The following is a 17,196-nucleotide window of genomic DNA, read 5'->3' as shown; positions in this document are numbered from 1 at the left end:
AGGAGAGGCGAGGCACACTGTAGGCCTGATGCATGGTGCTGGCACTGGTGATACTGGAGCGAGGACACGCACAGGAAGCCTGGTGCGGGGAGCTGCTACCGGAGGACTGGTGTGTGGAGGTGGCTCTGGATAGACCGGACCGTGCAGGCGCACTGGAGCTCTTGAGCACCGAGCCTGCCCAAGCTTACCTGGCTCGATGCCCACTCTAGCCCGGCCAATACGAAGGGCTGGTATGAACCGCAGCGGGCTATGCACCCGCACTGGAAACACCGTGCGCTCCTTAGCATAACACGGTGTCTCCCCGGTCTCTCTAGCCCACCGGAAAGCACAGGGAGTTTGCGCAGATCTCCTACCTGGCATAGCCATACTCCCTGTAAGCCCCCCCCCAATAATTTTTTGGGGTTGCTTCTCGGGCTTCCTTGCCAACCGTGTTCCCTCGTATCGTCGGCTCCTATCTCCTGCTGCCTCTGCTTCCTCCTTGGGGCGGCGATATTCACCAGGCTGAGCCCAGGGTCCTCTTCCGTCTAATATCATCTCCCAAGACCAGAAGTCCTTATATCGCTGCTCCTCACGATTAACAGGGAGAGTTGGCTCAGGTCTGACTCCTGACTCTGCCACTCTCTCCCTGAGCCCCCCCCCCCCAATACATTTTTGGGGCTGCTTTTCGGGTTTCCTTGCCAACCGTGTTCCCTCGTATCGTCGGCTCTTATCTCCGGCTGCCTCTGCTCTCCTCAGTGCCTCCACCTGTTCCCATGGGAGGCGATCTCTTTCAGCCAGTATCTCCTCCCAAGTGTAACAACCTTTGCCATCCAATACGTCTTCCCATGTCCATTCCTCCTTTCGCTTTTCCTGCGGTTGCTGCCTGTTACCACGCCGCTCGGTCTGTATGTGGTGGGTGATTCTGTAACGGCGTTCTTCGTTTGTCGAAAGAGAGTCGGACCGAAATGCAGCGTGGTGGTTAATCATGATCTTTAATGAAGAAAACGACGATACATGAAATAACTTATAAATACAAAACAACAAACGGAACGTGAAACCTAATTACAGCCTATCTGGTGAAACTACACAGAGACAGGAACAATCACCCACGAAATACAAAGTGAAACTCAGGCTACCTAAATACGGTTCCCCATCAGAGACAACAAGAATCACCTGGCTCTGATCGAGAACCGCCTCAGGCAGCCAAGCCTACACTCGACACACCCCTAATCAACCACAATCCCAATGCCTACAAAAAAAAACAATACGACAACACAATAACCCATGTCACACCCTGGCCTGAACAAATAATTAAAGAAAACACAAAATACTAAGACCAAGGCGTGACAACTATCCCTAGCCTATATACTCACTATCCCTAGCCTATATTCTTACTATCCCTAGCCTATATACTTACTATCCCTAGCCAATATACTCACTATCCATAGCCAATGTAAACCATCTAATAGTGTGGCATCACTTTTTTGTTGTCAGCTGTTTTTTTGTCATCTATTTTTCCTTAAGATGACCCCCCCTAACCCTCATACACACTCCTCTCTCTCTTCCTCCTGTGTCTTTCCCTGCCTAAGAAGAGGAGGATACAGTATATGTGGAGTCAGAGAGTGGGAGAGTCCTATTGGCATTCTTTCTTATCCACACTGCACACTTTCGTTCCAAGCGACATCGTGAGATCAGGCGAGACATAGAGAGTGGCTCCGGGGCCTCGACGTTGCTCAACAGGTAAGCACAGCTTTTCTCTCTCTCTCATGCAAATCCCTACGCATATTCAAAGACTAGTGGCTTCTTTATGAGAGATGCACTGTCTCTCTTACTCTTTCTCTCTCTCACTTTCGCTCTCTTTTTCTCTCTCTACCACAGTCTCTCTGTGAGCTCTCAGGAGACAGAAGGATGAGTCAATGGAAGTTTGAAAGGAGGTCTTCTCTCCTTCTGTCTCTCTTTTTTTCTCCCAACTTTCTCTCGAGGCAAGTGACACGTGAGGGAGTCAGAGAGAGAGACACATTGAGTCGAAGTTGACGACTCTGCAGAGCAGAAACAGAAACCAAGCCAAGCAGACAGACACTCTGCTCAGGTTGGTGAGAAGAGCTTCTCGGAGACATACTGTCCAGCTGCCACTGTAAATTGCTGGACGAGGCTGATGCAATCTGGCTCGTCCACCTGCCCGTCCTTGACTTGGCTTGAAGTTTTCTCTGTCTATTTGCGTCTGGAGAAGCAGGCAAGCTCACCCAGGCAACACTAATCAGACTGTCAGAGGGCCACCATGTTTTCATGCACAATTAATGATTTTAGTTCGATTAAGCCATGTGGATAACCTAATCTGCATCTTTGGCCTATAACTGATTCTGCTGGTGAGTGTCGGTGGTGTAATGGGTTCACAACAGACCTCCCCTATGAGGCCCTGTAATTGGGCCCACAGGTTAATGGTGAGATTGGCGGTGTGTGGGTGAGCCTGATATTAAGATGTAGGACCATATCTGAATTGCATGGTTGCATGAGGTTGAGGCTTCATTTTCTGCACATTGAGTGATTTCATGGGGTTTTGCATCAAATTGGTCCAGGATTGAGTGTATTGAATCGTTTGATGATGTTATGAAAGAAGCCATTAAAAATCTACCTGTCGGGGTCACGCCTGATGCCTCTGCTCTCTCCAATACCCTGGAGGGGAGAACGGCTGACTTGTCTCCGAGAGCGAATCAAATTTCAAATCAAACTTTCTCATTTGCATCTGTGGAAAGCTAGTGAGGGACAAGGTCAGAAACTGTAGTAGCAGTGAAGGTAGAATATCTACTGACTTATACAGGCAAGTTACAACAATGCTTATCCTGGGTGGTGAGCACCAGTTTTCAATCTCATCCTGACTCATACAACTCTATTGTTGTCAGTGAAATACAGATTATATTATACAGTACAAGGTTTTCCTAGACAAATAAATGACTTAGTTTGATTGCACTTGAGTAAATGTGGAAATATTCAAGGAGTGTGAGTACTTTCTGAAGGCACTGTAGATAATGAATGAATGTGATTGTTCATGTTGTCCATTATACTGTGTGCATGTGTACGTGTTATGAAGCTTGTTGAGCTAGTTCTGGATAATGACAGAGATCTGTGCAAGGACAAGAACTCGATTAGCTGCCAGGGCTGAAGGCCTGCTTTCTTAGCTGTTTGTGTCTCATATTTTGAATATGTGTTTGTGTGTGTTCCTGCATGCATACTCGTGTATATGGTTTTCTCAGGTAGCCTAGTGATTAGAGTGTTGCTGGTTTGAATACCTGAGCCGACAAGGTAAAATATCTGCTGCTATCTGCTGATGCCCTTGAGCAAGGTACTTAACCTACCATAGCTGACCCTGGAAATCAACACATTTCACTGCACCTATCTGGTGTTTGTGACAATAAATCATAAATGATTTATTTTCTGGATGATTGTTTTCTGCAATTGTTTTCTCCATTAATTTGAATTCTTACATGACTTCATCATAGTCCATCCAACAGACACAGCCCTGACCCAACCCTAAAATAAACATTGTCAAGGACAATGAAACGAAACAAAAACACACACTAGAGAATGAACCAATCATCCATTTTGTGCACGGACCTATTTTCCCAATTAATTAAGCCCTGTGTTTGGGTTAGCAGTGGTGGCGGCAGTGCGGGGAGGGGACGGGAGGTCAGAGTCAGTAGGCTGCGGCTCTTTTCATTAAGATGTCCGGTAGAAACGTGTTGAGTCATGTAGCCTTCCTCTCCAGACCAGTTTCACCTCTCTCCCTCTCAGCCAATTTGTGCAGTTCTGCAGTTCTGCATTAACAGCATCACTCCCACAACGGAGGAGGGAAGGCATGGGGAACTTTCATTACACATATAGAAACCAACCAGCCAGCACTTTACTCTCTCTGGTATTTAGATCTCAGATGTGAGGAAAAGGGCAGACTGGGATGGTTAATAAGTATGAGGAAAATCAATTCATGAACATCGGTCGGGGTTGAAATGCTTATGGTGTTTTAAAGGGGCAATCAGCAGGTCAGGTTAAAACAAAGCGTCTCTCTGCCCATGTTTTGATAAGGGATTGGGCAGGAGAAATGTAACCACTCTCAAATTCATAAACAGAGCAGGGACTGACAATCCATGATATCAAAAGTATAATTTTAACCATGTTTTGAGGCTATGTAGTGTTAGTTTACATTTGCGTTGTTTACAAACATTGGAGCTTTTGTTTTAGGATTCTGAGGGGATACGACAATTGAACAAAGCTCATGAGGTTAAGTTATATTGAAGTTATATTCTTCAAGAATCATTGGGTCCTGTATACAGTGAGTCCAAAAATGTATATACATGTAGCAACTGCAGATTGACCCTTTAACAAAGGGTGTATTAGAAAGAGGGAAAGGGAGGCAGAGAGAGAGAGCCAGGGAGAAAAAAAGAGTAAGAGTGAGTGAGAGAAACAAAGAGAGTGATAGTGTGTGAGAGAGAAAGGGAGGGGGGGCAGATTTGTTTTTGAGAGCTCAGAACAGACATCTAATGTGGTGAAGGGGGATCAAATTGCCCTTGTGTGTTCAAAGTGCATGTTGGGGGCTCTGAAATGCACTGATGTTTCTGAGAGCCAGGAATAATTGAGTGTGAGCTAATTCTTATCAAAGCCTGTTGGAGTGCAACTAATCGACTGAGGGGAGATGCCTCAAAGAACCGTTGCTTTTAATTCATTTTGTTTATTCAGATGAGAAAATGGTTCGTTTTCAATCAAGTAAATCACTATTATTTGTTCCACCGCGACAGATAAGTTGATTGATTGCAAACTAACTTAAAATGCACATCGGATCCCTTTCCAAAAGAAACAGGCAGAGGGGGAGTGTTAGATTAGAACAGAATGTAATGGACATGGACATAGTGTTACTCATGGATTTAACTCAAAACTGTTGATGGGTTAATTCACTAGTGCATGCAAGAGTCATCCAATGATCAGTAGCCAGGTTAGTCTGTCTTCACCAACATAGCTAGCTACAGTAGCTAGCACAATATGTGGCTGTCGCTTTGAGAATACTTTGTGTGTGCTCGGGAACTCAAAACTTGACATTGAGTCAACTAAGCCTTGACTAACATAACCAACATGACGGTAGGCCGTCATTGTAAATTAGAATTTGTTCTTATCTGACTTGCCTAGTTAAGTAAAGGTTAAATAAAAAATAAATAAATTGACAAACAGTTCACTGTCTGTCATCTCTGTGATTTGTCATTTCAGGATTCCGCAGGGCCTGGATTAAACGATTGGAGCCTGAGGTTTGAGATGGGTTTGTCATCAACAACGTGCTTCCCAAGTCCACTTCTTCTTCTCCTCACTCTGCAATGGGGTAAGAAAAACAGCCACGATGGACCTATTGTCTCCTTTCGAACTCAGCAAGGCCTTCTGTTAAGCTACACACCATTACTCTAGTCTATAGCACTGTGCTCTCATTGACTTTATGAGAGGCATAACCTAGAGCTCTGTTCAACTCAATGGATGAGTTTGCATCAAGGTTTCTGTGGACTGTTGTAGCGTTGTTGATAATTGTATGCAGCACATCAGGTATTATTCCTCGCTAATTCCCTTTGCCTTTCACATACCTTGCATTGCACACTTCTGGCATTGGATTGTTACTCATCGACAATCACATTGATACAATTAGACATTGTGCTCAGGCCTCAACATTACACTTCCTTGCCAATGTACCAGCTGGTTCTCAGAAGAGCAAAACCAACTGAATGGGAGCAGAAACAGGACAGCTTAACGACAACACATTGTCAGAAGAGAAGGATGCTGTGACGAGTGGCTAATCGTTTTCTCAAAATACGCTGTCGAATCACCAAGCTGTCAAAGTTGTTGTTCTTCCAACCGTCTGTTTACTGCTGCTGAACCTCCTCAGACAACGACAATCTGTTCGGATTATTTTGTAAATCATATTCAAAAATGGTGGCCGTCAATCAACATGAAATCCCACAGTACTTGTAAGCCTTTGCTATGTGAAACAAATCTAGTTCCAGTGTTGATCGCATCATTATGCAGTTACAGCACATTTACTGACACATACAGTAAATCACCTCCAAAATAAATCTAACAATCACAACCAATATTTATCATCCACACTAATCTGTTAATGGAACAGATCCCACTGTACTGGTGGCATAATTATTTCAAGTTGATGAGGTCTGATAGCATGCCTTTACATTTAAATTCTCTCTCTCTTGCCTTTGGAAACATCACAGAGAGAAACAGAGACATTGTTCAGTAAGTTAACAAGTGACCGGTATCATCTTCTCTTAACCTGCTTTCTGTCGACCCTGTCCAATGTTTTGATACTAATAACTTCAACTGCAATTATTACAGATGCTTTTCATAGCGGTTCAGCTTATACTCCAGAGTATGGCTAGCCTCTGCTTCCATCTCATTGTGACAGCGAAGGCCATAGAGTTTTGTGGGCAGCATCAGCTCTATAGCATAATCCCAAGCCATTATCTCGTTCAAATAGACACCAAATCCTTTGGATGGGGAAAGGAAATCAATGGCCTACGGTGTTTGCCTGTCTTACCACTTCCATCCCCCATGCACCTCTCTAGGCAGTGGCAGAAGAAGAAGAGAAGAATCCATTTGTTGCTCATTTGTACACGGAATTGTTGTGTATTCATTTATGTAAACTGATATGCAAATGTGATTTTGTGGCTGGTTGTTTGTATGCGTCGTCTATAATGGCCAATCTTTCCCTTCACGTTTGACGTGAGGTGACTGATGTCCCCTTGATCTGAGAGTTCTCCCTCTCACTCACATTGCCGAGGCGCAGCCGAGCATGCAGTTCACAAACAACTTTGTGATTGGCTCAAAGAGGGTCAAGATTCAAACAACCTTCCAGAAAGAGGCGGTGTAAATAGCTGCTCTCCTCTCCACTGCATAGTTTAAAAATAAGATGCATGCTTATATATTAGGGCCCCTAATTAGCATAGGACTTTGCATGCAGAGCTACAATCGCATTACCTTGTGATCCTGGTCTCATTGTTCTAGCCTCCACCTCACTCACTCCCAGGCTGGCTGAGTGGCGGTAAGGTTACCTTCCAGCCACCAGTGCAGTGTACCGGAGCATTTCACTTCATATAGGGAGTGAGGGATTGCCCACCCCCACCTCCCGACACCCCCACACCACCTATGACAAACGAGGGCATTAAACCAAATATCATTACTCTCATCTGTAGAAATTAGCCGAAGGGACATCGCAAGTGAAGAAAAAGCTATGGGTGAACGAGGGCTTGGTTGGACCCCCCCGCCCTCTCTTCCTTTCCATTCCTTATCTCCTGGACCGAGGAGGGGTTTAATTCGCAGTAATTACATTATTGACTCATTTGCAGGGCCGAATTGCTCCAATTTCCCATCAATAAAACATATGATGTGATGAATAATGTGGCCCGGCTCTACCGTCTTTATTTGAGCCCTCATCCCCTACCTTCCTAGCGTTCCCTTCTTCCCCTCCATCTTCTCACCCTCCTCCACTCCCTCCATCCATTTCACAATCCCCCTAACCCATCCCTCCCTTTGTTCCCTCTTTCCTCTCCATCCTCTCACCATCTTCCTTCCTTTCCCTCCCTCTCTTCTTCAGGTTTGGTGGAGGTGGGGGCCCAGCAGGCGTTCAGGACCCAGCCCAAGAACATGACGGTGCGTGCGGGGACTACGGTGATGCTGAGGTGTGAGGTGCTGAGGCCCTCAGGGGTTGTCCAGTGGGTGAAGGATGGCCTGCTTCTGGGTCCACAACAGAGCCTGCCGGGGTTCCCTCGCTACAGCCTGTTGGGGGACCCTAAGAGAGGTGAGAGCCTGGGGAAGGGTTAGAGTTCGAGTTGTGGTTGATGGTTAGGGCTAAACCAGGATGTGGACTTGAAGCTAGGGTTAGGGTTATGGCCAGGGTTGAGCCGGGCTGTGGACACGAAGCTAGGGTTAGATTTAGGATTGTGTTTGAGGCTAGGGCTAGGGTTGAACCAGGATGCAGACACATAGCTAGGTGTAGGGTTGTGTTTGAGGCTAGGGCTAGGGTTGAACCAGGATGCAGACACATAGCTAGGTGTAGGGTTGGCGTTTGCGTTGAATACAAAGTAGGGACATTTTAATAGTAGGGGGAAATGGGTGGGAAAAGCAATATATCAAAATTGGGTACGAAGTAATGACAGGGAAACAGAAAATGATAACACACATGGGTAGTAGCCCAACACAAATGTGTTTTTACAGCTTGAGCAGATGCAGAACACAAGCTACCAAATTAAAACATTGAGTGGTAGACAACCCATGGACAAGATGAACATGAGGAATATGTCTAAATTATGAGCACAGAGATGCAGTCGCAGAATGAAGGCCTATACAAGCCACGCAAACAGGTCAAAAGGGCCAAGAGTTCAAGCATTGTGTTGTTGCTCTAACACGTGTGTGAATTTTATGGTTTTCTTTGTGACATATTTCAAATGACAGGTTGTTCGCTGTGAGGGTGAACGGTGCGTCTGTCAGCTTTAATTGCATTGGCTGTACGACAGACTTAGTAGCAGTAAGCCTACACTGTATAGCCTTGATATGCATGGAGGACACAGTCACAGGCCTAAATGAAGTTACCACGGGGACCTGGTGGTAGTGGCTTAACAGAGGACGTCTAAACAGAAGCCATCTGTGACTACAGAGACTATGTGACTGTGAAATAGCCTCGCATGTACCAACATTGTCATTCAGATGCGAATAAAGGGAAAATGAAAGTGGCAAGAGAGAGTGAGAGATATAGAGATAGAGATGACAGCAATACAATTAGACCCAACCAAATCATGAAAAAACAAAAAGATAATTACTTGATACATTGGAAAGAATTAACAAAAAAACAGAGCAAACTAAAATGCTATTTGGCCCTGGCCACTGTGCCTGACCCAAAATAAAGGAGATCTGTGACTATGTGCAGACTCAGTGAGCATAGGTTTGCTATTGAGAAAGGCCGCTGAAGGCAGACCTGGCTCTCAAGAGAAGACAGGCTATGTGCACACCTGCCACAAAATTAGGTGGAAGCTGAGCTGCACTTCCTAACCTCCTGCCAAATGTTTGAGCATATTAGAGACACCCATTTCCCTCAGATTACACAGACCCACAAAGAATTAGAAAACAAATCCAATTTTGATTAACTCCCATATCTATTGGGTGAAATACCAGTGTGTCATCACAGCAGCAATATTTGTGACCCTCTAACGGTTGTCTTCCGTTGAAGGAGAGGAGGACCAAAATGCAGCGTGGTAAGAGTTCAACATGTTTAATAAAGACCGATAACACTACAAAATAACAAATGTGGGGGGGGGGGGGGGAGAGAACAGTCCTATCTGGTGCATAGACACAAAGACAGAAGACAACCACCCACAAAATACCCAAAGAACATGGCTGCCTAAATATGGTTCCCAATCAGAGACAACGATAAACACCTGCCTCTAGCCTCAATCTAGGCAACCATTAACTTACATAAACACCTAGACTAGAAAACACCCTATAAACATACAAAACCCCTAGACCCCCTATTATTTTGGAACTTTTGGAATGAGTGTAATGTTTACTGTTCATTTTTATTGTCTATTTCACTTTTGTTTATTACTATTTCACTCGCTTTGGCAATGTAAACATACAGTACCAGTCAAAAGCTTGGACACACCTACCCATTCAAGGGATTTTCTTTATTTGTACTATTTTCTACATTGTAGAATAATAGTGAAATAACACATATGGAATCATGTAGTAACCAAAAAAGTGTTCAACAAATCAAAATGTACTTTATATTTCAGATTCTTCAAAGTAGCCACCCTTTGCCTTGATGACAGCTTTGCACACTCTTGACATTCTCTCAACCAATCACCTGGAATGCTTTTCCAACAGTCTTGAAGTAGTTCCCACATATGCTCAGCAATTGTTGGCTGCTTTTCCTTCACTCTGCGGTCCAACTCATCCCAAACCATCTCAATTGGTTTGAGGTCTGGTGACTGTGGAGGCCAGGTCATCTGATGCAGCACTACATCACTCTCCTTCTTGGTAAAATAGCCCTTACACAGCCTGAAGGTGTGTTGGGTCATTGTTTTGTTGAAAAAAAAATGCTAGTCCCACTAAGCGCAAACCAGATGGGATGGCGTATCGCTGCAGAATGCTGTGGTAGCCATGCTGGTTAAGTGTGCCTTGATTTTTTTTTTTTTTTACTGACAGTGTCACCAGCAAAGCACCCCACACCATCACACCTCTACACATGCAAAGAGCATCCTTTCACCTACTCTTTATCTCACAAAGAAACGCCGGTTGGAACCAAAAATCTCACATTTGGACTCATCAGAGCAGACAACAGATTTCCACAGTTTTTTTTTCTTTTTTCTTTTACCTTTATTTAACTAGGCAAGTCAGTTAAGAACAAATTCTTATTTTCAATGATGGCCTAGGAACAGGGGGTTAACTCCCTTGTTCAGGGGCAGAATGACTAATGTCCATTGCTCTTGTTTCTTGGCCCAAGCAAGTCTCTTCTTATTATTGGTGTCCTTTAGTAGTGGTTTCTTTGCAGCTATTCGACTTTGAAGGCCTGATTCACATAGTCTCCTTTGAACAGTTGATGTTGAGATGTGTCTGTTACTTGAACTCAGTGAATCATTTATTTGGGCTGCAATTTTTGAGGCTGGAAACTCTAATGAACTTATTGTCTGCAGCAGAGGTAACTCTGGGTCTTCCTTTCCTGTGGCGGTCCTCATAAGAGCCAGTTTCATCATGGTTTTTGACACTGCACTTGAAGAAACTTTTAAAGTTCTTGGCATTTCCCGGATTGACTGACCTTCATGTTTTCAAGTAATTAATGACTGTTGTTTCTCTTTGCTTATTTGAGCTGTTCTTGCCATAATATGGACTTGGTCTTTTACCAAAAATCTTCTGTATACCACCCCTACCTTGTCACAACACAACTGATTGGCTCAAACACATTAAGAAGGAAATAAATTCCACAAATTAACAAGGCACACCTGTTAATTGAAATGCATTCCAGGTGACTACCTCATGAAGCTGGTTTAGAGAATGCCAAGAGTGTGCCAAGCTGTCATCAAGGCAAAGGGTGGCTGCTTTGAAGAATCTCAAATATAAAATATATTTTGATTTGTTGAACACTTTTTTTGTTACTACATGATTCCACATGTTACTTCAAAGTGTTGATGTCTTCACTAGAAATTATACTACAAAATCAAAAATAAAGAAAAAACCTTGCATGAGTAGGTGTGTCCAAAACCCTTTAAGTTGAAATGGAATTGAGAGAAAGAAAGAGAAGGAGAGAGAGAGAGAGAGAGAGAGAGAGATGAGAATAAAAGTATGTAGCAGGATCCGCACACGGCATGTATAAAAAGTAATCGCCAATTAGAAGGCAATCCTAAATATGAGCATTGCATTTGCTCATGATCAACCAGCACAGAGCCGCATGGTGCTATTCCATGGTGCCTTGGCTGTCGTGAGACACACAGCACTAGCAGACAGGCACACGGGAGCTGACAGACATTCAGGGACACACTAAACTCTAGAAATTGCACACATATTCACAGACACTGATAGGCAGAATGGCATGCACTGCACACACACACACACACACACACACACACACACACACACACACACACACACACACACACACACACACACACACACACACACACACACACAAATCTATAGAAGCAAAAACACAAGCGTTATCACTTGACGCCACTCGATGATACTTGTCACTGATTGTCACCATCAGTGATGTCTGTTGGCCCTGAAAGAGCTCTCACACTCTCACATACGCTCACACACACACTTGGCAAGTTGATTGCGGCATTTGTGGTGAGTAATTTCAGGAAAGAGGGAAATTATTCATAATTCGAAGTCTTCCCGCTGTATGATAGCATAGATGTGAAAATTGCTCCTGGTTGGTATTAATTATCTTGCCAACTTTGTTGATGAGTCCTTTTTTAGGACTGGGTGGTTGTCACACCAATATGTTATTTTATACATGTTAGTACGCTGTGAGTCAGAGAGCGACACAAAACAGGAAAAAGCCTCCCAGACCCCAAACATCCTATAAATCACACGTTTAATTGCATCAGTCAACATATTAACCCGTGGATGGTGAAACACTATCAGGAGAGAAATAAAGATGGAGAGGTACTTTGTCTGTCCTCCTCAATCGATACATACCATATTCCCACCAATATAGAACAACATGACAGATCTGGAGTCAGACTTCATACACCACACAGCTATCCCTCTTCGTTGGTTAGTGTGCTATTTTCCAAACCTAAGTAGCCTAATGGTAAATCAACAGGGTGTGAGACCAAGTTGCAAGCAAAATGTCCCCGAATTCGTGTGCACGACGCTAGAGAAAATATTTACTGAATTGAACTAAAGTCTCTTGTGTTATAAACAGATGGAATTCCAGTGTGTATCTGGTGCTAAGATCCTCCTCTGTATGTGTGGAAACCAAGCTCTCTCACAGTGGTCGGTAGTCAATACCACTCTCTCTCTCCTCTTTTCAAAGGGCTTCAACTTGGTGCCTGATAAATGAGAATCCTACCAGTCTGTTTCCCCATAGGTATCAATGATGCAGGCAAACATTACGCTGAATCTACAGTATTATAACAGCTCTGTACCAACCACACCATCTGGCAGCATTACAGATATTCAAGTCTTTAATTTCCCACACAAAACATCTGAGTTCATTCAACCATGTTTCCTCGGTTGAAGGTAATTCAAAGCTCAGTGCTTTTTGGACCCAGTGCCCCATAGAGACACAGGGGCTTGGTAGTAAATGTTCATAGATGTACATTGGATGTGTACAAAGAGAGCTATTTCAGGTGAAGAGTGAATGGTAGAGACTAAATGGACCACCTCTCATTGTAATTACAGTTCATTGTGTGAAGCTTCGCAATTACAACATAATGTGTCATTAAAACATGAATTACTGTCTTTGTGTCTCTCTCTACTCCAGGACAGTACTATCTCCAAATCGAGAAAACCGAATTGGAGGACGACGGCCCCTACGAATGCCAAGTGGGCCAGTCCGAGAGCAGCCGGGCAATCATCTCCCATACAGCGTGGATCAATGTGCAGAGTGAGCAAAACCACTGTTACTCCACAGGGGGGCACGGCGGGTGGTGGGTCATCTTATTCAAGACAAAGCATGACATTAATGTATGAAAATCTTCAGGAGCTCAGCCACACACTGAACATCCTAACCTGTAATCTACAGGTCTTTGTCCTTGACACAATGTGTTATTTGTTGCTATGCACCTTGAGTCTGCTGTTTAGGCTTATTTTGGCCTCAAAATTATAGAGATTAAACCAATTTCTTACTTTTATTTGGACATAAACAGAGTACAATAACATAAAGTGGCCATTTTTGTTACTTCCTGGATATTTAAGCAATAAGGCCTGAAGTGGTGTGGTACTGTATATGGCCAGTATACCACTGATAAGGGCTGTTCTTAGGCACTATGAAAGCGGAGTAGATACACCCCTTAGCCGTGGTATATTTGCCATATACCACAAACCCCGGAAGGTTCCTTATTGCTTTAATATACTGCTTACCAACATATTAAAATAATGAGTGACATATTCTCATTAAAAACATTATTTTCATAAGACAATTCATACTATTTCATCCTTCCACCAAAGGAAATATTTTCCCATCATTGCTATGCAATCAAAGAATGCTTTCCATTCCGCCTGGCTAACATTCTTGTCTTTTGTTAGCTCGCCATCGACCGAAAACAAATTCACGTCAATCTCTGCCATTGAAATGACAGCAAACTAGCTGTATTTCCTTTTGTTTGAGTTTTTTCCATTGAAAATTCTTTGGATATATCCATAATAATGATTCTGATTTCTCCTGGCTCAGTCAGAAAAGTTGCTGTCTCATCAGGACACCGTTCACTCTCTATGACAGAGGACGATCTCATTTGTGAATTGCAAAATGTTTGCAGAATTGCAGAGAGGCAGACAGCAAGGTGAATACAGTAACCCCAACCAAACAGTTGCACAGTCCATCCGCTAATCCCATGACCATGAACTGCAGGACATATCTAAGATTATTCCTTTATCGCACACAACAGAGAAATATGACAATTGAGATATGTTCTTGATTCTATGGACCACACACAAGCAGTGTGTGAGCCTCCGTCCGTAACAGCCACTCATGGTGCTCCGTGTCAGTAGCTCCTGGGTAAGTAAATCATAATAGAATGGGAGTGAATGAAAAGTATCCACACAGACGTGGGAAGGAATGGATGTAATTGTGTGAGTACACCAGGCCGCCTGTTGTCACTTTATGATGAACAGCATACTCTCTCATTCTCTTTCTCCTCTCTCTCATTCTCTTTCTCTTTCTCCCCTCTCTCTCTCTCTCTCTCTCTCTCTCTCTCTCTCTCTTTCTCTCTCTCTCTCTCTCTCTCTTTCTCTCTCTCTCTCTCTCTCCCTCTCTTTCTCTCCTCTCTCTCTCTCTCTCTCTCTCTCTCTCTCTCTCTCTCTCTCTCTCTCTCTCCTCTCTCTCCTTCTCTCCTCTCTCTCTCTCTCTCTCTCCCTCTCCTCTCTCTCTCTCCTCTCTCTCTCTCTCTCTCTCCCTCTCCCTCTCTCTCTGCGCTGGCTTTCTCGGCCTCCTTGCTTTTGGGAGCTATGCCATATGTGGAGAGCACGGTGACTCTGAAAGAGCTTTTCTTCTGCTGCTACGGTGTATTCATTTCCCCCTTCTCCATTCATCTCTCCCTCTTTCGCTCTTTCTTTTTGGGGGCCATGGAGTGTGTATACCGAGGTGCTGGGGGTGGGGGGGGTGTTGCCTTGGTGACTCTCACTGCCTCTCTCGCTCTCCTGGGAAGGGAGCAGATTTTTCTGACATCAATGGGAGAGACTGAGAGAGAAAGGAAGGAAGGGGGAGTGAACCCCAGCTCTCTCTACACTCACCGCTGTTCCATCCAGCTCCGTCTTTATACACCTGCAGCTACAGCAGGACTCAGTCCCACATTTATCACTGCTGTGATGTGAAGTGTGTTGTTGGGTGGGTGTGTACACACTCATTCACAATACGTAAAAGCTATCCACCCAGGTGCCTATGAGGCACCAGATCAGAGAGGTCCAGGACCAGATCAGAGAGCTCAGGGTGTCAGGAGACTGTAGTATAGTAGTTTGTCTGGAGGAGACCTTCAACTCTCTTGTCAGTCCAACACGCATAGATCCTAATGCTTCCACACTTCCCAGCTGCTATCCCTGCATATTTTCCCTGAATGTTTTCCAACTGATTCCATGACAGATGGATATATTGATACAATCAGACAGGCAGACAGACCAGCCTGAGGCCACAGACTAATCTAAATCCTGCAACAGCAGTGGTCGTCAGTCCTGGGGACCCAGAGGTGTGCAGACGTTTGTTCCAGAACAACACTAAAACACTTGCTTCAACTAATCACAGGCTTTAATATAAGTTGATGAGTTGAATCAGATGTGTTATTATTGTAATACTGGGTTAGAACCAAAGCCAGTACTGTACAACCTATAAGTGAAATGAGTAACACAGCTTGACAGCCTTCCGATGAGTTAAGAGTTCCTCCAGACTACCACAGCTCCCATGATAACACAGACAGCCTTCACCAGTCAGCCAACCAAAACACTATCGCACTATCTCCCTTAAGAAAAGAGAGATAGAGGTTGTCACACCCTGATCTGCTTCACCTGTCTTTGTGATTGTCTCCACCCCCCTCCAGGTGTCGCCCATCTTCCCCATGATCCCCTGTGTATTTATACCTGTGTTCTCTGTTTGTCTGTTGCCAGTTCGTCTTGTTTGTCAGCTCTTGTCTTTTCCCAGCCTCTCTTTTTCTCGCCCTCCTGGTTTTTGACCCTTGCCTTGCCTGTCCTGACCCTGAACCTGCCAACCTGACCATCTGACTGCCCCTGGGCCTGCTTGCCGTCCTGTACCTTTGCCCCTTTCTGGATTTCCAACCTCTGCCTGACCTGAACCTGAGCCTGCTTGCCGTCCTGTACCTTTGCCTCTGTTGCTGTAATAAACTTTGTTACTTGTTCAAGGCTTGCATCTGGGTCTTACCTTATCCTGATAGAGGTAGCAATGCAAAGAGAGCGAGAAAGCATAGAAAGATCATGTAAAACCAAAAGAAAAGCGAGCCTTGCTCTCTAGTTGGATTCCCCCAGGTCGGAGTGGTGGATTGTGGGTATCATCACCAGCTAATTCAAGACGGATCACCACACGCATCGAACAGTCGAGAGGGAGGCACACAAACGTCAATAAGTCCTCTCAGCGGGCCAACAAAGAGACATTTTCGAGACATTTCTATCAGGGGCGAGATAATTCCTGTGTGTTTTTCCCTTCCTGCCGAGTTCAGATAGGGGATTACGGCAATAGGCAGATCAAGCGGCAGCAAGTAATCCATGACAAAAACAACCTCTCCACCACCCCCGCGTCCTCCCGCCGAAACTTATACCCCCGGCTCCCGCCCGTCAGAATACCAGAACACCTGACACATCCACTGTCTTTTGTTTGAAACCATTAGCGTTACCATATAATCCTATTAATTAACAAGTCCCTCTTTACATTTTCTCCTCTCTCTCGCTCTCGCTCTCTCTCTCACCCTCTCTCTCTCTCTCTCTGTCTCTCTCTCTCTCTCTCTCTGTCTCCCTTCATCTCGCTCTCGCTCTCTCTCTCTCTCTCTCTCTCTCTCTCTCTCTCTCTCTCTCTCTCTCTCTAAGCACAGGCCTGCCTATATATCCGGATCCTGCAAATAATATTCTAAATGTTTTTGTTTGATGTGTCCCGTTTTTAAGAATACGTTACTCATGCAGTTAAGCTGCAGTAAGGTATTTCTGTGGGAGAAGACGGGGATGGGGGAAAGGGGGGTGTTTAAGCTTGTTATCAGTGTTGGTTGGGGGTTAGAGACAACAGTTAGAGGTGCGAGGATACTGCACAATGAGCCTTCATGTTATGGCACTTCTTTATGAATAATGCAGCAAGTCATAAATGGGGGCATTTACACAAGCAGAATGGAAGGCAGGGGGATTTTGTTCAATGGGTATACCTTTGTTCTATTTGCCTGTGAAATTGGCCCTCTTTTTCAGCACAGTGAGCAAACAGGTACTAGCTGCCCAAGGCTGCGGACCAAAAAATGAGCCTTAGCTAGGTATGTGGTGTGC

The 17,196-nt window shown here is 44.5% G+C and overlaps 1 protein-coding gene across 2 annotated transcripts in view; it reads left to right on the top strand.

Annotated features, from left to right (window-relative positions):
* The first annotated feature begins 1,546 nt into the window (after window positions 1–1,546).
* Window positions 1,547–17,196, top strand: part of nphs1 (NPHS1 adhesion molecule, nephrin) — a 53,965-nt gene continuing 38,315 nt past the window's right edge. For both annotated transcript variants that reach the window (XM_031787092.1, XM_031787093.1), the window contains exons 1-4: window positions 1,547–1,719; window positions 5,230–5,338; window positions 7,610–7,813; window positions 12,995–13,117. In XM_031787092.1, coding sequence (XP_031642952.1) covers window positions 5,275–5,338; window positions 7,610–7,813; window positions 12,995–13,117 — 391 coding nt within the window. In that variant the 5' untranslated portion in view covers window positions 1,547–1,719; window positions 5,230–5,274. The remainder of the gene's footprint in view (window positions 1,720–5,229; window positions 5,339–7,609; window positions 7,814–12,994; window positions 13,118–17,196) is intronic.

Source organism: Oncorhynchus kisutch, linkage group LG13, assembly GCF_002021735.2.
Source record: "Oncorhynchus kisutch isolate 150728-3 linkage group LG13, Okis_V2, whole genome shotgun sequence".
NCBI lineage: Eukaryota > Metazoa > Chordata > Actinopteri > Salmoniformes > Salmonidae > Oncorhynchus > Oncorhynchus kisutch.
The sequence above is the reverse complement of the archived record's forward strand: the minus strand, read 5'-3'. Positions and strand labels throughout refer to the sequence as shown.